At 41.8% G+C, this 20287-nt stretch overlaps 1 protein-coding gene across 3 annotated transcripts in view; it reads left to right on the top strand.

Moving 5' to 3' along the window:
• Positions 1 to 20287, top strand: part of HEPACAM2 (HEPACAM family member 2) — a 45024-nt gene that overhangs the window by 8196 nt on the left and 16541 nt on the right. For all 3 annotated transcript variants that reach the window (XM_066240089.1, XM_066240087.1, XM_066240088.1), the window contains exons 2-4: positions 1970 to 2320; positions 6874 to 7158; positions 14435 to 14728. In XM_066240089.1, the coding sequence (XP_066096186.1) occupies positions 1970 to 2320; positions 6874 to 7158; positions 14435 to 14728 (930 nt within the window). The remainder of the gene's footprint in view (positions 1 to 1969; positions 2321 to 6873; positions 7159 to 14434; positions 14729 to 20287) is intronic.

The raw sequence follows: 20287 nt of genomic DNA, 5'->3' as shown, positions 1-20287 counted from the left end.
AACAAGCTGTTTCCATCCATCCTAAGTAAAAAAGAAGAAAAAAACCCAACATTTTCCCGCTCTCCTTAATGGCAAAACTTCACAGAAGTGCTGTCTATACTCACTGTCTCCAATTTCCTTTCCATTCTTTCTTTTTTCTCCTACTGTTCGAAATACTTCACATTTAAGTTCCTTCCGTTCCCTCTCACCCACTGTTTCAAATGCTCATATGATGTAGGTACCTTATTGCTACTTTTTAAATGATTTTGAAGCAAAGAGATTTTAATTAGAATTTCAGCAACATGGTAACCTAAACTAAGGATGAATCTCTTCTTTATCAGAAATACACTTAAATGCTAGATAAAATAAAATAATCTATCATGGCTCAAGGTAAAGATGGGGAAATCTCTAACTGCCAGAAACTAGAAAGAAACATTTAGACCCAGCACTGAGTACAGGGGCCAAACCACCCAGGCAGATAGGAGGCCAGGAGCCAGGGCTGTGCCCTGGGCAGAGCTCCATGCCCCAAGGCCCTCCAGGACCTTCGTTCCCTCTTAAACCCACTGTAATCAGGCTTTCATGCCTAGCATATTCTTTCAATATTCTCTCTTGGATGTCTATGGGCATCTATAATGAACATGTCTAGCCCTGCCTGGGTAGTCCAGTTGGTTAGGTGTTATTTCGAAACACCCAGGTTACAGGTTTGATCCCTGGTATGGGCACATACGACAATCAACCAATGAATGCATAAATAAGTAGAACAAATCTATATTTCTCTTTCTCTCTTTTTCTTTCTCCCTTCCTTTCTCTCTCTAAAATCAGTAAATAAAGATAAAAAAGTGGACCTGTCCAAAACTGACTCCTGACCTTCCCCCAGAAAATCTGTTCTCTCCACAGTCTTCCCCATGATTAATGAATTAGTTGTCCATGAATAAATGACAGCTCCCTTCTTCCAATTGATCAGTCAGCAACCTTGGAATCATTCCTGACTGTCCCGTCTTGGTTTCTTCATCCCACCCACAGTGTGTCATCAAATCCTGTTTGCCCCACCGGCCCTCCCGCGATATCTTTTCCTGTCATCCTGGTCTCCAGCACAATCACCTCTTGTCCACTTTACTGTAGTCACCTACGTGGTCTCCTACTTCTTCTTTTGCCCAGATTTCTGTCTATTCTCACAGCAGCTAGAGTACACCTAACAAAAAAAAAGACAAAAAAGAGAAAAAGATCATATCCTTCTCTGCTCACAAAATTCTAGTTCACTCAGAGAATAAGAATAATTGCCAACGTGTTTTCTGTGGCCCGAGACGTGGCCTGATCCGGCCCCGGTCACCTTGCTGACCTCATGTCTTACCATACTCCTCCTCCTCTTCCTCTCTGCTCTATCCACTCCTGTCTCTTGCTGTTTCTCAAACACACCAGCCAGATTCCTGCCTCTGGGCAGGAATAACTGACCATGGCTGATAATGATGTCATGTCACTCTCCTTGGGATATTTGTATTTGGCAAGGCTTTGGCTGAAAGAAAAAACTTCCAATAATGGACTATTAAGACATTTCAGAAGACTCTGGAAGAAGATTTTTTAGAGGAAGTAGCCCCCTCAATGTTCTCAAATCACATAGCTTGATTAGATACGATATGACTCAGACATTAATCAAGTCACAATTTCAGTTTTTAAAGCTTTCATGGACTTTAGAACTAATAATTTTCCCCAGTTCTCCTTTTCTTACTTTTCTTTAACAGTTATAAATAATAACTTCTCTTTTTCACTAAAGAAGTCATACAATCCACACAGTCTTTGGGTGGAGTTTTTAAAATGCAGATTTCAGAGACAAATATTTACCTCGACAGGTAGCCAGTACTAGAATGGTCAGTGCCTAGAAGCCTGTCTTCTTTGAAAGGAATTATCACTTGATCCGGTTCTCCCTGCAGGGCCTCTTCAGGTTGTGAAATGTGGCTCAAGGCCTTCACTGCCTTCCTTTCCTTTGTAACAGGCACTTGCTCGGGGCTGAAGGTGGTGGTGCCATCACACACCGTCCATGGCATCAGGGGTCAGGCTCTCTACCTCCCTGTGCACTATGGATTCCACACTCCGGCATCGGACATCCAGATCATATGGCTGTTTGAGAGACACCACACAATGCCCAAATACGTACTGGGCTCTGTGAACAGGTCTGTAGTTCCTGACTTGGAATACCAACAAAAGTTCACCATGAGGCCACCCAATGCGTCTCTGCTCATCAACCCACTGCAGTTCACTGATGAAGGCAATTACATCGTGAAGGTCAACATTCAGGGCAATGGAACCCTGTCAGCGAGTCAGAAGATACAAGTCACTGTTGATGGTAAGTCCACTATGAGTGACATGGACAGCTGGTAGCAGGGCACTTAGCAATGACTCAGGAGATTAGCCTACCTGGGCTTTAGATCTCGGCTCTCCAACTTTGGCCAAATTAATTTACCCACAAAGCCTCAGTGTCTCATAGCATGAATGACAATTACCTACCTCATGAGGCTTTCTGAGGATTAAATAAGACATGCACATTAAATAAGGATATGCATAGTTGCCCGGCTAGAGGTAATCAAGCAATAAGTAGGGCTTATCACTTGTTTGCCTGGAAACTATCATGTAAAAAGTTGATACTATAATGAGATGGAGAAAGTTTTATTTTCTCAGTAGCAGAATGCACCCTGGCAAGAACCCTCAGCTTGTCATGTGAAGACTTTTATTTTGGCACACTGTGCGGGGGCAGATGAGACCTGCTCAGGGGCCATAATTAAGGAACAGTAGAAATTGTGGGAAATGTTTACTAAGGGAGAGTGGGATCAGCTAACTTTCAGACGTTTATTTTCCTTATCGAGGTACTTAAGTAGCATGCCTTAAATATACTGTGTCCAAAGCCCAACTTCTCAGTTTTCCTTCCTCATTTTTAACAATATTTCTTCTAAATTTTCATAACTACCAACTCCATTGCATCAATTATTTAGGCCAAAACCCTGCCGTCACCATTGATCCTCCCCTTTTGCTCACATCTAGTCCATGAGTTAATCCTGTCAGCTTCACCTTCAAAATGTACAGTTCCCCCACTTCTCCCCCCCAATGCCTGCTCTACCCCCTCCCCCGCACCACTGCCTGCTTTACCCCCTCCCCCCCACCACTGCCTGCTCTACCCCCTCCCCCCCACCACTGTCAGCTCTACCCCCACCCCCATCGGCTGTGGCCTGGACTCTCCTGAAAGCCTGCCACCTAGCAGCTCCCCTGCTTCTGCTCCTGCTCCTGGAGCTTAAAGTCTTCCCATAGCCTTCTCTCTCCCTCAGAATAAAAATCAAAGTCCTAGCTCCCCTGCTTCTGCTCCTGCTCCTGGAGCTTAAAGTCTTCCCGTAGCCTTCTCTCTCCCTCAGAATAAAAATCAAAGTCCTAGCTCCTCTGCTTCTGCTCCTGCTCCTGCAGCTTAAAATCTTCCCGTAGCCTTCTCTCTCACTCAGAATAAAAAGCAAAGTCCTAGTTCCTCTGCTTCTGCTCCTGCTCCTGGAGCTTAAAGTCTTCCCATAGCCTTCTCTCTCCCTCAGAATAAAAATCAAAGTCCTAGCTCCCCTGCTTCTGCTCCTGCTCCTGGAGCTTAAAATCTTCCCGTAGCCTTCTCTCTCACTCAGAATAAAAATCAAAGTCCTAACCATGGCCTATGAGGTCCACCATGAGCTCCCCAACAGACCCAACATCTGTGTAACCTCATTCCCCACCTCACTTCCCCTCACTCTGCTGTGGTCAGACTGGCCTCCTTGTTCTTCCTGCAACAGGCCAAAGACACTCATACCTCAGGACCTTTGTACTTGCTGTCCTTCTACCGAGATTGCTTTTCTCCTAGACAACAGCATGGTTCTCTTCCCTATTTGGTTTATGTCTCAGCCAAAATGTCCCTTTGTCTGTGAAGCCTTTTCTGACCACCTTATATAAAGTATAACCTCACTCCCAAACACACACAGAAAGAGAGGGGGGATCTTTATCTTGAGTTCTTTTCGGTCCTTGGCCAGTTGGCTCAATAGTAGAGTGTCAGCCTAGTGTGTGGATGTCCCGAGTTCTATTTCCAGTCAGGGCACAAAGCAGAAGCAGTCATCTGCTTCTCTACCTCTCCCCCCTTGATTTTTTTTTTTTTTTCATTTTTTTCTGAAGCTGGAAACAGGGAGAGACAGTCAGACAGACTCCCGCATGCGCCCGACCGGGATCCACCCAGCACGCCCACCATGGGGCGACGCTCTGTCCACTAGGGGGCGATGCTCTGCCCATCCTGGGCGTCACCATATTGCGACCAGAGCCACTCTATCTAGCGCCTGAGGCAGAGGCCACAGAGCCATCCCCAGCGCCCGGGCCATCTCTGCTCCAATGGAGCCTCGGCTGCGGAAGGGGAAGAGAGAGACAGAGAGGAAAGTGCGGCGGAGGGGTGGAGAAGCAAATGGGCGCCTCTCCTGTGTGCCCCGGCCGGGAATCGAACCCGGGTCCTCCGCACGCTAGGCCGACGCTCTACCGCTGAGCCAACCGGCCAGGGCTCCCCCCTTGCTTTTTTATCTCTCTCTCTCTTTCTTCCACTTTCGCAGCCATGACTCAATTGTAGCGAGTTGGCCCTGAGTGCTGAGGATGGCTCCATGGCCTCTGTCTCAGGCACTAAGAAGAGCTCAATTGCTAAGCAATGGAGCAACAACCTAGATGGGCAGATTATTCCCCTTAGTGGGTGTGCTGGGTGGATCCAGTGGGGCGCACACGGGAGTCTGTCCTGCCTCCCCTCCTCTAACTGAATTAAAAAATTTTTTTAAATTTAAACATAATTTTAAAAATAATAATTGATTTCTTCTCATAGTATTTTCACTCAACACAGTATATATTTTTATTTGTTCACTGTGTCTCTTCCTAACATAGAATGTAAGGTCTATGGGGCAGGGACTTGTGTTATTTTCTGCTTTGTCCTCAGTGCCTAACCCAGTTGCTGGCCATTAGTAGGTGTTCAGTGTATGTCTGTGGGGTAAACGAGTGGCAACTGGAGAGCAGATTTTCAGGGGAGCAAATCCACAGGACGTGGAAACAGATGCCTGGAGAGCAAATCTGGGGAAAGAAAAGAAGAAAATTCAAAAGGGAGTTATCCTGTTTAGTATTTCTCTCTTCCAAAAACATTTAATAGAGCATCTATTACTTGTTGATGTTTGGTAAAATTGGATTTGTTTAGAGAAAGGTGACCAAAGCCTTAGTAAGGGTTTAGGGCCCATGCAGAAGGTCTCAGGAAACTTCCACATCTGACTTACACTATGTTAGGCAAATGCGTGATTACAATACTGACATGTATTCTAATGACTGATTCTCCCCACACGAGACCTTTGATATATTACCTATTAGAGTTATCTCATACCATGTATAATTCCACACACAGACATATTTGAAGCATGTTTTTCTGATGTAATAAATGTTCACAACTCATTTTTCTTTTTAAACCATATTAATGTAAACAGAGCTATTCCAAATCCTTTGTCCCTGCCAGGAAAGGGAAAGGATTAAATTCAGTACACAAGCCGATTGCTTGTATGCACCTTGAAAAAGACTGGAGGCCACAGAATTACTCAGCTGGTCCACTGGCTGCCCTTTCAACTCCCCTTCTTATCTTCCATACTTTCCCATCTCTCTGGGCTGAAGCCTTGGGTCAGTGTGTTTTGTAATAAACATTTCCCAGAGTAGGAAGTTGTATGAGTCAAGACAGATTTACCTAAGATACATCAACCCCAGTGAAAAGCTTGATGGGAAATTGAAATCTTGTATGGGAGCCAATCATCTGTCACCATGTATCACCTCGCTCTCCCCGTGTCCTGTCGTCATACACAGAAGAGGTTATTAAACGCTTCTCTCTCTAAAACGCTGGAAAGAAACATCGCCAGATTGAAACCCTCCTCATTTGCCGCTGACTGCTATGTGACTCTGGGCAAGTCATCATCCTTTACTAACAAAGTCAAGAACCTCAAAGATTAATGAAGGCTGCTGAAAACACTTGCAGACACTCATGTAATTTCCACCCTTATCCAACAATTTTAGAGTTAAAACTCAGGGACGAAATACAGACTATCTTGGAAATGTACTCACTGGACAGATGTTATGTGACCACAGTGTATCAGACTCATGACATAAACTGTTTTCCTATGTCTTCAATTTCCAAGAGGAATTTCTATTGGATTTGTCCTTTATATCTCTAAATTGATGTAACCCCAGTAACACATATTATCCTATTTTCAGATTAAGTTAGTTTGACATGTAGGCAGGCATTGGTTTGTTAATGATAAACGTAGAGTTGCAACACACATGCACAGCAACTGAAATACAGAATTAGTTCACTCACATAAAAGGAAAAGTAATTGGTACATATATGATTCTCTAAAACTTCCCCTCAGTTCCCCACAACTATAACATATATGAGCTTTATATTTTGCAAATGGGAGAGGAAAATTTGGGTTGACCACATCCACCCCACCAACTGCTCTTGGGACTTAGGACAATCCAAGAAAGGTCTGACTGTGTTGATTTTGGCTGTGACAGCATACGTTTATAGTGTTGGCAAGCACACAAACAGGAAAGAAGAAAGTGATGTTCTCAACCACTAACTGCTCATCTATAAAGGTTTTCATTAGAAAATCCTTGAAGAATAAGTTCTAGAAGGCGCTTATTTCTGCTGTAAATGATATTTTTATGTTTAATTATTTTCCATAACTTCTCTATTCTCTTCTTTAATTAGTGCCCAAACTATCTACATTTACAAAGTGTAAAACCATAGAATCAATTCCCCAGGATTAAGTATTTGAGAGACCTCATAGATTTGTATTATAACGTTGTGGTGATAAAAATCATTTGTCTCTCTTGATATTGCAGACCCTGTCACAAAACCAGTGGTGCAGATTCAGCCTTCCTCTGGGGCTGTGGAGTATGTAGGGAACGTGACCCTGACGTGCCTCGTGGACAGGGGCACCCGGCTGGCTTACCAGTGGCTAAAGAATGGGAGACCTGTCCATTCCAGCTCCACCAACTCCTTTTCTCCCCAAAACAACGTTCTACATATTGCTCCGGTGACCAAAGAAGACATTGGGAATTACAGTTGTCTGGTGAAGAACCCTGTCAGTGAGATGGAAAGTGACATCATTATACCCACCATATACTGTAAGTTTAAAAAAATCATGAGTTTTCTTCTAGGAGGTTCTCACGAGGATAGTCACAGAGACCATCAACACCAGATGGTCAGATGTCATCTCAGTTTTATTATTATTATTGTGCAGTGTAATCACACCTCTTAGGTACTGGCTTATCATGAAATATATTTATTTCCACAATCCTATTTCTTGAAGTTCAATTTAAGACACTTGGCCAGGGGTCTTTCATGATACAGTTTGTGACTTAGGGCATTGTGTGACCTTCTTTCTAGTGGAAAATAGGAACCTCAATTTCAAGAACCAAGAACTATGCAGAAGGCACTTGGAAATTCATCCCCAAGGAGGAAAAGTTGGTCATCTTAACCAGGAGACAGATGTGCTCTGTAGGGGGCTGTCCTCTCCGCCATGTCCTCAGCTGCACTCGGAGAGTCAGGGTGTAGGAAGGATCCTAGTCAGAGAAGACTTCAGCATTCCTCACTAAGGTATTCAGTTTCCCAGGGAGCAGTAATTCCTTCAGATTTCAATTTTCTTTGATTCTGTTCTTCTTCTGCTGTTTTTAACCTCATGTAAAGCTCATCAAACTCTTCAGTTCATGTCATAACATCACTACCAACCCAAACAAGATCTCTCTATTTACCGTATGTTTTGGAGACATATTGAGAAATTTTACAAATATGGGTTCTGTTAACACGTTTTAAAGATGAATTTAAGATTTTTACTCTTTTGATGAGATAATTTTGAATGTAGTATTAATTTATTTCCTTGATTATTTTTGCACTCAAATGCGAAAGCCTTCACTTGGTCAACACTACTTAATTATATTCATTCATTCATTTATTCACTCACTAACATTTTGATTTGATTCAAAAATCAACTATCATTGTCTTGTCTATCCTAAGTAATTATTACCTATAGAAACATGCATTGAACATATGTAATATATACACAGAAACACAACCCAGACTTGTTCATTTGTTAATTTTTCTTGCTGTCATTACTTTAGCCCTATTTTATTGTCTTTTTGTTTGTTTGTTTTCTTGGTTTTGTGTCATAAGAATTAAATAAAATATATAATCTGAAGATTTGTCATTTATCCTTTCTTTTGATGTGGCATCGACACTTTTATCATTCCATGCCATCTGGGAAAAGGTGCCTTAGTTGACATCGTTCCCTCTTCTTTCTCTACCTGCTTAGAAGCCCAGGTTACATACTCTTCCTTCATATCTTCTCCAGAAAGGCTCACCTGCCTGACTTTGTCTCCTCTTTGATGCCATGAGGGGTCACTCTCCTGCAGTACCCCACGCTCGCCTCTCCCCTGGTGCTCACTGCGTTGTATTTTCCTTGAGTCTCTTCCCTTCATCAGTGCCCCAACTCTAAAGAGGAGCTCTGCATTATTCGTTTTTGTATCCCTAGGACAATACTTACACAGATGAAGAACGCAATCGAGATTTCTTGAACTGGACTAAAACAGAAAGGGTTACCTTCCTTCATATCCCTTCCAGTGTTACTTAACGAAGCTGCAGAGAGGCTATTTTCCCGTCATAAGATAACTGCTTCTCAAAGTGCTCTGGTCCTTCGTTGTCATTTATTTTTCTGACCTTTACCACAGTTCCTCAATAACCTGGGAAATGTCACATTGCAGTATTGCTTCATAGAAGTCCACATCATAACTTAGGATTTCAGCATGGATCACCTACTCTGTTTTTCTAAGGCACTGTTTCTATGACAACTTCCTTCATGAAAGCAAGAATTATTTTTTATTCTGGCAGAAAAAAACATAACATTATCTATCAAAATTGACCACATATTTATGAGGCTATGATGTCAAAATCCGGTACTGGTCCTGGTGGAATATAATGTCAAGCCAGTAATTCAGATAAATATTCACTTGCAGGTCATGAAGGGTATACGCCTTCCAGCTCCAGTTGTAAATAATAACCCAGTAACCACTGCATTTTGTGTGTAGCATATGGCACCGCTGCAGGGAAGTACTCTAAGTGATAAAAATTAAAGAAAGAAAAAAAAGGTCATTCACAGTAAATACTTACCATCTGCTCCCAAGCAGGGTGACAAGCAGCACCATGATGAAAATTAAGGCACTGTTCCCGCCCAGCCATAAATTGTTAAAGAGAACAGATAACATGGGATTTTACAAGTCATTTAGTAAAGGCCATTCCTGAGGCAAAGGGTTTGTTTCTATTAGGAGTTCTCTGCCGAGGGCAAGAAACTGAGCCATAATCCAAAGTCAAAACAGAATTATCCTCTGCTTTCCCTGTCAGTGGCAGAGGCCACACTACATCACTCCAGATGTCTAAGGCACCAGGCTACACCTCAAAGTAAAGCATGGCCGGTCTAAAGTCTAGTGAAAAAGGAAGTAAGATCATGGCGGATTAAGAAGAGAATAGAGTTTAAGCAGTGTGTAGATGTGAGGGAGGGAGGGGGGAAGAGAGAGAGAATGGAAGGACTTGATCATGCAGTGAAATATGGGTATTCATTCTGTGAGTGGTGAAATTACGTTTCACCTCTGTGGTTCTCTGAAATTTAAGATTTTCTGCAATGAACATGTGTTTTTTATGTAATCAAACTAAATAGGTTACAGTTTAAGAAGTCATATCAGAAGAAAGCAACTAAAATGCTTCAGGTGTGAGGTTCTTAGAACTGTAATAAATGCTAGTGCAAGGGCTGGGGGAGTTTGGGGTGTTTGATTCTGACTATGAAGAGCCAGATATAGCACACACAGGGAGTCCTCAGGTGATGACGGTATCCACATACGACATTTTGAGTTTACAATGCTCACTCCCTTAAAAACTTTAAAAACTTGAAACGTGAGTGTGTCGGCTTACACCATTAGCATCGTACTTATAGACTAGGTGGGTGAACTAGTTTGGTTGTGCACAGTAGAAAAATATGCAGTATTCTTATTCTGTGCTTAGTTGTGTTTTTCTGTTCTAGATTATGATTTTACAACTGTGTCAGGATAGCTAAGTGACTTAGGATAGGGTGTGTTTCGACTTACACAAAAACTGGGGTTACGTCACTGTCATAGGAATGGCACTTTGTCGTAATCCAAAGGCCCCCTGTAAGTAAGACAGAAAGAGGACAAAAGATTAGACCAATCATAAAACCCAAAATATGGGGAAGTAGTAAAATCATAATAAATGTCTAGAGAAAGTAAGGTAAGATAACCAGATTCCTTTGTGTAGAAGCATGTTTTATTTTAAACTAAAGTGATGTTTCTAGATGATCAAACTTATCATCAGCTTTCTCTCTAAAAGACTTTAGGCTTTCTCTAAAAATCAAACCCACTTTCCAAAATAAAAAAATTACTATTTTTGAGACTATTTCATTTATTTTTTTTTTTGTATTTTTCCGAAGTTGGAAACGGGGCGGCAGTCAGACAGACTCCCGCATGCACCCGACCGGGATCCACCTGGCACGCCCACCAGGAGGCGATACTCTGCCCATCTGGGGCGTCACTCTGTTGCAACCAGAGCCATTCTAGCACCTGAGGCAGAGGCCACAGAGCCATCCTCAGCGCCCGGGCCAACTTTGCTCCAATGGAGCATTGGCTACGGGAGGGGAAGAGAGAGACAGAGAGGAAGGAGAGGGGGAGGGGTGGAGAAGCAGATGGATGCTTCTCCTATGTGCCCTGGCCAGGAATTGAACCCGGGACTCCTGCACGCCAGGCCAACGCTCTACCACTGAGCCAACCAGCCAGGGCGAGACTATTCCATTATGTTGCGAGGTCCTAAGGCAATTTCAAAATGAGGAGTTTCCAAAAAAAGCTTCAAGTAATGTCAGCACACTTTGAACAAATTATCACTCATCTTTATGTGTGTGGAATTATCAGGCAATTTGCTTGTACAGTCGCAATCTATAAACCTGAAAACAGTGGGAAGGCAGAGGCTTAAACTGAATGGCTATATTTTTATGACCACAAGTCTCTTCTTTATCTGTCCTGCTCCGCGCTCAGACTTTAGTTTTTGTGCACAGACTTGGGTCCATTGTCATGCCAGACCTCGGATGATCCTTCCCACTGGTTTTCTACTACATGAACCATGTGGTGGCCTTTTCTGCCCTGATCTTCTATCCGTGATGACACACTGGAGGGACGCTGCTGCTGCACTGGCCCTGAGATAACAGAATGAGGAGGTTCCGTTTTATACAGCACACAGCTCTAAAACAGTGGTTTCCCGCCTGACTAGGCAGTGGCGCAGTGGATAGAGCGTCGGACTGGGATACGGGGGACCCAGGTTCAAGACCCCGAGGTCGCCAGCTTGAGCAGAGGCTCATCTGATTTGAACAAAGCTCACCAGCTTGGACTCAAGGTTGCTGGCTTGAGCAAGGGGTTACTCGGTCTGCTGAAAGCCCACGGTCAAGGCACATATGAGAAAGCAATCAATGAACAGCTAAGGTGTCGCAACGAAAAACTAATGATTGATGCTTCTCATCTCTCTCCATTCCTGTCTATCCCCCTCTCTCTCTTTGTCTCTGTAAAAAAAATAAAAATAAATAAATAAAACAGTGGTTTCCTGAGACCACATCACAGCCTGAAATGAAAGGACAGTATGACAGGGTTCTAGAGCAGTCACAGGGAAGGGACATTCATTTCTCTCCACTTTAATGTCCCATCTCCTGGGGCAGTTCCTGTTACTTCAAACGTCTGTGTTTGCTTTCTGAAAACAGTATCATCCCATGTATACACATTGATCTATGGGTTTCATCCAGATGTCTGTGTGCTTTTAGGAAGTAAATATGTGCAAACTGAATGTTCCCTAGCTAAATATAACTCATTTTTTTGCTTCCAGTTTCTGTTATACATTAAGAAATTTGTTTCCCCAATGGTAGATTGGTGAGAAAATGCTGACCTAATTGGGAATACTCTGGGAATGGCTTACCAGTACAGCATTGAATCATTGTGATTCAAAGGTAAAAACAACTTAAACAACCAGTCATCTAGTCAACCTACTTACATTAAAAGAAACTTGTGATATAGAAAGTCATATCACTTACATTTTTTGGAGAGATAATATGAATGAGAAAATGCATGTATTTTAGAGTCCTAGCTATGGTATGTATTATCTATGTGAACAAGGCAAAATTAATAATAACAACATCTACTTCATGTGTCTGCTTTAAAAATTAAATGTCCTTGTATATATAAATGAAGTGCCTCCAAATGGCAAATATCCAATAAATGTTGCTTATGATCGGCTAAAAAATGGGCACAATCATGCCTAAACCTTGGAGTTTTTAGAATCTAAGCCAGGCTAAAGATTGAATGAGAAAAACCTATCTAGCTGAGAAATATATGTTTTTTTAATTCTTCTCTCTTTATTCTCTGAAGAAAGCAATGGGAAATGTATCTTCATCTGCAGGTAATCTGTTGCTACAAAAATAGCAAAATGCTAAAGGAATATTGTAGTGTGAGGAAAAACACATGGGATATCCATGATTAAGTAGTTTATTGATGATCAATGAATATTTGTTAATAATAATGAAGACATATTTTTTTTTCCAAATGGAATTCTAGGCTTACCTTTTGAAGAGGAATTTTTAAAATTTGTTAACTGTTAAACTGTCGTGAAAATATGCACATAGGGACCATTCCTATATCTATTTGCACAAATTTATGTTTCATGTGAAACTATGTATTTTATAAATATTTATATGACATAATCTAGTACTGACAAAAATATATAGTACTCAAAATACAATTGTCAAAGAGAAAACAGTGGCCATAATTTATTTTTAAAATGCTTTAAAATGTAATTACTGTTTCAGAAAGATTTAATTTGTCTAACAAGATTGCGTATTTATCAATGCATTGCACAAAGCTTAGCACCATGATTATGACAACAGTGTCTGTAAAATTGTATATACTCAGTTTCAAGGCTTTTACTATTTCATTAAGTTCAATCACATCTCAAATAATTATTAGTGGCCCTGGCCAGTTAGCTCAGTTGGTTAAGAGTGAAACCTTAACCCTGAAACGACAAGATTGCTGGTTCAATCCCTTGTCAGGGCACACATGGGAAGTGATCAATGAATGCACGACTGAGTGGAACAACAAATAAATGCTTCCCTTCCCCCTCCCCTCTCTCTCACTTCCTCTTTCTGTCTCTGAAAATCAATCAAAAAATGGCCCTGACCGGTTGGTTCAGTGCGGGGGACCCGGGTTCGATTCCCGGCCAGGGCACACAGGAGAAGCGCCCATTTGCTTCTCCACCCCCCCCCCCTCCTTCCTCTCTGTCTCTCTCTTCCCCTCCCGCAGCCAAGGCTCCATTGGAGCAAAGATGGCCCAGGCGCTGGGGATGGCTCCTTGGCCGCTGCCCCAGGCGCTAGAGTGGCTCTGGTCACGGCAGAGCGACGCCCCGGAGGGGCAGAGCATCGCCCCCTGGTGGGCAGAGCATCGCCCCTGGTGGGCATGCCGGGTGGATCCCGGTCGGGCGCATGCGGGAGTCTGTCTGACTGTCTCTCCCCGTTTCCAGCTTCAGAAAAAATACACACACACACAAAAATATTAAGTCCTTGTTGGATAGCTCGGTTGTTTGGAGCGTCATTGCAGAGCACAGAGGTTGCTGGTTCAATTCCCTGGTCAGGGCACATACAGGAGCAGCTCAATGTTCCTGTCTCTCTCTCCCCGCCTCTCTCAAATAAATAAATAAATAAAAATTATTATTATTGTTTCCATGGATATCAGAATAGAACTTTTTAGGTCCTTATCATTTACTGGGAGTCTAAATAAGCATCTATTCACCCAAGTTTATCCTAAAAACTTTCTTTTTTTTTTTTCTTTTTTCTGAAGCTGGAAACAGGGAGAGACAGTCAGACAGACTCCCGCATGCGCCTGACTGGCATCCACCCGGCACGCCCACCATGGGGCCACGCTCTGCCCACCAGGGGGCGATGCTCTGCCCATCCTGGGCATCGCCATGTTGCGACCAGAGCCACTCTAGCACCTGGAGCAGAGGCCAAGGAGCCATCCCCAGCACCTGGGCCATCTTTGCTCCAATGGAGCCTTGGCTATGGGAGGGGAAGAGAGAGACAGAGAGGAAATCGCGTCGGAGGGGTGGAGAAGCAAATGGGCGCTTCTCCTGTGTGCCCTGGCTGGGAATCGAACTGGGGTCCTCCACACGCTAGGCTGATGCTCTACCGCTGAGCCAACCTGCCAGGGCAATCCTGAAAACTTTCATAGAAAATAAAATGTTGCTAAGCTCTCTCAAATTTATAAACTATGCCATGATTACTTATGTCACTTATTTATCTTTTTTCAACTAATGCAGATGGACCTTATGGACTTCGAGTTAATTCTGATAGAGGACTAAAAGTAGGGGAAGTATTTACTGTTGACATTGGGGAAGCCATCTTGTTTGATTGTTCTGCTGATTCGTATCCTCCCAACACCTACTCCTGGATCCAGAGGACTGACAATACAACATATGTCATTAAGCACGGACCTCGCTTGGAAGTTGTGTCAGAGAAAGCCCGGAAGACAATGGACTACGTGTGCTGTGCTTACAACAACGTAACTGGAAGGCAAGATGAAACTCGTTTCACCGTCATCATCACTTCTGTAGGTAATGTGACATTAAAGGCAGGATCCCAGTGAAACACAGATGCATGCTGGCCTTATTCCACCTCTATTGGATAACTATGTGGAAGACAATACCATTGTGGGATTGTTAATATACTCTTTTTCCTGAGCTAACTAAACCATAGCTTCAGTGAGTCAAAGAAAGAAAACCTGAAACAGAATGGAGAAGGAATCCAATTGCTAATGCTGAGGAACCCAGAAAAAGAGAATTCAATAAATTATGTACTTAGAAATATGCATCCTTGCTTTCCTGATTTTACAAACAGGAATATAACAGAAGCAGGCTACTCATTTAAAATATTTATATCTAGTGTTGCATTAGGAAAGATGAACAAATTTCCATGAGTTGGAAATCTGGTTTTCCTAGTATTTGACTCCCCATCTCACTGTCCTTCATGTGCTTTCTCTACTCCTTCATAATTTAAACACTGGAGATCTGTGGATGTTCTCAAAATCATCTGATGTTTAGAACATGGGTCCCCAAACATGTGGCCCCCTGAGGCCATTTATCTGGCCCCCGCCGCACTTCCGGAAGGGGCACCTCTTTCACTGGTGGTCAGTGAGAGGAGCATAGTTCCCATTGAAATACTGGTCAGTTTGTTGATTTTTTTACTTGTTATTTATTTTAAATATTGTATTTGTTCCCATTTTGTTTTTATACTTTACCCTGTTTTAGAAAGTTTATGGAGCCACAAAAGGTTAAGAATCACTGCTTAAAATATTTATGTCCACCAAATTCCTATTCTTCTGAGTTTCTTCATCTCTTTCTATAAACAGTATATTATTCTCTTGTATGATCTCATTCACTCCCATGGTTTCATAACACTGGTGCATCTCAAATCTTCATCTTTAAATTTCTAAAACTGTATACGCAGTTGCCTTCAGAAGTTTTCACTTTGAAGTACCAGAGGCAGTATACAAGTCCAACATCAAAACTAAAGCATCTTCACCTGACCAGACAGTGGCACAGTGGATAGAGCATCAGACTGGGATGCGGAGGACTCAGGTTCAAAACCCTGAGGTCGTCAGCTTGAGTGCAGGCTTATCTGGTTTGAGCAAGGCTCACCAGCTTGAGCCCCAGGTCGCTGGCTCGAGCAAGGAGTCACTCGGTCTGCTGTAGCCCCCCAGTCAAGGCACATATGAGAAAATAATCAATGAACAACTAAGGTGCTGTAACAAAGAATTGATGCTTCTCATCTCTCTCCTTTCCTGTCTGTCTGTCCCTATCTGTCCCTCTGTCTGACTCTGTCACCAAAACAACAACAACAAACTAAAGCATCTTCCTTCCCCACCAAATTTCTATTCTTTCTGTATTCTCTGTTTAAGTGAATGGCCCTACTATCTACCAACCTGAACCAGAAATAGACTCTCCAGCAAGACTCTCCTTTTGCTTACTGCTCTGTCCAACATCCATTCATTCAAACCTCCTATCTCTCAAACCCATTCTCTTCTCTCCTTACTTCTTTTTCTTTTCCCTCTCCTGCTCTCCTTTTTCTCCTCCTCTTCCACTCTTCTCCTTTTACTTCTTCCTTTACTACCACTACTTCTATTCCTCCTAGACTCACCTTTGCATACAAAGAAGCCAGATTCCACTTGGGGAACACCTGGGAGGCGGTTTGGACAGGCAGCAGTGTTCAGAGTACCTATGACTGAGGGGACAAGTTTGCAAAAGGAACCACAATCAATACCTTCTCCAGGGGTCCCCAAACTACGGCCTGCGGGCCACATGCGGCCCACTGAGGCCATTTATCCGGCCCCCGCCGCACTTCCAGAAGGGGCACCTCTTTCATTGGTGGTCAGTGAGAGGAGCACATTGACCATCTCATTAGCCAAAAGCAGGCCCATAGTTCCCATTGAAATACTGGTCAGTTTGTTGATTTAAATTTACTTGTTCTTCATTTTAAATATTGTATTTGTTCCCGTTTTGTTTTTTTACTTTAAAATAAGATATGTGCAGTGTGCATAGGGATTTGTTCATAGTTTTTTCTTATAGTCCGGCCCTCCAATGGTCTGAGGGACAGTGAACTGGCCCCCTGTGTAAAAAGTTTGGGGATCCCTGACCTTCTCCATTGATATCTTGTCTTTCTCTGTCATTATAGAATCAATACCTTCTCCATTGATATCTTATCTTTCTCTGTCATTATAGAATCAATACCTTCTCCATTGATATCTTGTCTTTCTCTGTCATTATAGAATCAATACCTTCTCCATTGATATCTTGTCTTTCTCTGTCATTATAGCTCTGGTGCCTAGACTACTGCCTATAACATAGAGAGGGGCAATGCATTTTGTTGAACAAATGAAGCAAGAATATAGTTCTTGTAATTCATAAGCTACGTTTTTCAGTATATATTCCTTGGGCCACATGCGTCAAAATCACCTGGGATGGCCTAATAATCTATTTTCATTAAGACACCTCAGACCTACTGTATCAGGATCTTACAGCTGGGATCTGAGAATCTGAATATTTAGCAAGCATACATGTTAAAGTTGTTACACCTTTAACAACTACTTGTTTAAGGTAGTTTTTTTAAATCTCTATTGCCTTTTGAACTTATTAAAAATCTCTTAAAGTGCTACTAAGAATTATAAGGCTATCACAAACCCACAGATTGATAAAGAAATATATAGTGGATGAGATCCTCCCCAGGCTAGGGGTTGAGGGCATTCACAATTGCAAAACCATCTGAATGTATTGGAATTTATATACTGACATGGTGGGATTTGGGGGTTTTACATGAAGAAAATACCACACTGTCTAGAAGAGTGTTATCCAGTAGAACTTTCTGCAATGAAAGAAAGGTTTAGTATCTACACTAACAGATGTGGTAGCCATTAGCCTTATTTGGCTCTTAAACACTTAAAATGTGGTTATGCAACTGAGGAACTAAAGTTTTATTTTATTTCATCTATATTAATTCTAATTTCAGTGTAAACAGCCACATGTATCTAGTGGCTACTATATTGGACAATGCAGCTCTAGAATTTTCACCTGGTTTATGTTTCATTTGGTCAATAGATAATATACTTCCCTTATAGATCCCAAAGCATATATGTAATAGGGTGATATAAATAAGACTTGTTCCTTCATTATTTAGCACCTATTATGGGCCAAATACTGGGGAAGGCATTGAGAATACCTAGTTTGGATAGCAGGCATGTAAGGAGCTGAAGTGCATCCTTTGCTTCCTATTTTACTAGATTTTCAATAGGCCTCACCAGCTTTTACCTCAGTGAGGAACCAAAACCTGATTTTGAAGCAAGCCATAATTAAGCATTTAAGATAGTCTATTGGTAATCTGAATGTCACCTTAGACTTGTTCCTCATGCTCATTGCAGGTGCAAACGAGGTTATAATATGCCAATGCACACAGCCTTTTCCACTGCCTAAACTTTTTCCATTAATATTTAGTGAAGGTATTTTTATAAGATCAAAAGCCCCCAATATTTGATCAAGGTCTTATTGTTAAGACTCAGAGACAGCTATGGTCTTAATATCAAATATCTGCCTTTTGCAAACTCTAAAAAACCTGTCCGACCTGCACAGAGGCCAGGCATTTGTTATTATAGTAAATAAGAAGAGCAGGTGCTTATTTTTCAAAGGGATTCGGTGACAGCTTTGTGACTTTTAGGGCTGTACTTCAACCCCCAAATGTCCACAGAACTTTAAAGCAGCAGCAATTGGCAAAGAAAAGGAACACTACTGATGTGTTTTGTTATGTATTTGAATTTTTAAAAGTTCCCCAAATGGGTCCTGGCTGGCTAGCTCAGTGGTAGAGCTTCAGCCCAGCGAGTGGAAGTTTGGGGTTTGATTCCCAGCCAGGACACACAGGAGAAACGTCCATTGGCTTCTCCACCCTTCCCCCTCTTCTTTTTCTCTCTCTCTTCTCCTCCCACAGCCAAGGCTCCACTGGAGCAAAGTTGGCTCAGGTGCTGAGGATGGCTCCACTGCCTCCGCCTCAGGAGCTGGATTGGCTCTGGTTGCAATGAAGCAACACCCTGAATGGGCAGTGTATTGCCACCTAGTGGACATTCTGGGTGGAATCCCAGTTAGGTGCATGTGGGGGTCTATATCTCTGCCTCCCCGCTTCTCACTTCAGAAAAATAAAAAATAAAGAAATAAAAAATTCCTCAATGAATGAATCTCTGCAATGCAGATTAAGTGTATATCCAGCAACAGTAAGAAAAATGAACATCTCTTGTCACTATAATAGAACACTTCCTGACCATCCACTCTGATGAGAAATCTGTATTAAGTTCCATGGAGAATTTGAAAAAATTTTGAGGGATAACATACCCTTTTTTGTCATCATATTCTCAGAACCAAGCTGTGTTTGATGTAACCAGAATCAAGTTATAAGAAATAGATGAACCTCTTTATTTTTAAGGAGACAGAGAATGTGGCCACTAAACGGTTTCAGCAATAAGATATAGAGGGCAAAGGAGAAAGGAGTCAAAGATAACGCTGAGATCTCCAGTACAGAAAGAAAACAATGAGGTCTGGAAATAACCATGTGTTTATCGGGGACTTCCGGTTGGGGAGAGGAAGGCTGGAGAATGTCACAGTTAGCTCTATGATTTCCTGCCTGTGTACGACGGTGCCTTCCACCACTGTGGGCTATGGTTCACATCTAATTGGAAATATTACTTGACCCTTCTGCATCTCAGTGGAGATACCCTAAAGAAGACGGGCAATGCTTAAGGTCGCATAGCTAAGAAGCAATAAAATCCTATCTGAATTCAAAGCCTTTGGTTTTAACCACTATATAAACTGCTTTTCCCTGAGAATGTCAATAAGACTATGGTCTTTCTAAAAGAATGCCATATATACAGGACAGAGAATGTTTTCTCATCACCTTCACTAATTTTATGCTGTAAACAAAGAGATACTCTGGTTTGTCCATGACATGTATATACACTCATATTTATGAGAAATTATGAAATATCAGTTACTAAAAAAAATCTAGATTATAAATTTCAAGGAAAGAATAGAAATTAAGATAATAAATTAGAATCTGTATTTTTTTTAAAAAAACAATTTTATTATGCTAATAGAGGACTTCCTTGAATGTAGGTGTTCCAGGTTTTAAATTTTAATGGGGTCTAAATCGCTATTGTGCCAGGCAATATACATATAAAATGAAAATATGTATGATTAGAATTCAAGTGTTTCATTTAATAAAGAGATTCAAATTATTAGAGTTCCCAAGGTCCACACAGCTGTAGTTAAATATTTAGACATGATAGAAATATTTTTCATTAGTAGGTGATACTGAGAAATCTATCATTTTAAAAATTTTATTTCTATTGCACATCTTATCATAAAGAAGGGAATAGGAAAATGGCCTAAATCAGGAAAATGAACTTACTATTTTCTTCTATCTACCTAGAAATTTCTCAGGTTAAAGTGTCCAGGAGATGTATTTCACTTGGGCCACAGGAGAAGATGACTGAGAGAGAACTGTATATATCCCTGACATCCAGATCCTGAGAGCTTGGTGACATCCCATGAGCATCTAGCACAGAATAACTGAGTTTGCCA

Source organism: Saccopteryx bilineata, chromosome 7, assembly GCF_036850765.1.
Source record: "Saccopteryx bilineata isolate mSacBil1 chromosome 7, mSacBil1_pri_phased_curated, whole genome shotgun sequence".
Taxonomy (NCBI): Eukaryota; Metazoa; Chordata; class Mammalia; order Chiroptera; family Emballonuridae; genus Saccopteryx; species Saccopteryx bilineata.
Note: the sequence above shows the minus strand (reverse complement) of the source record. Positions and strands in the feature narration are given on the sequence as shown.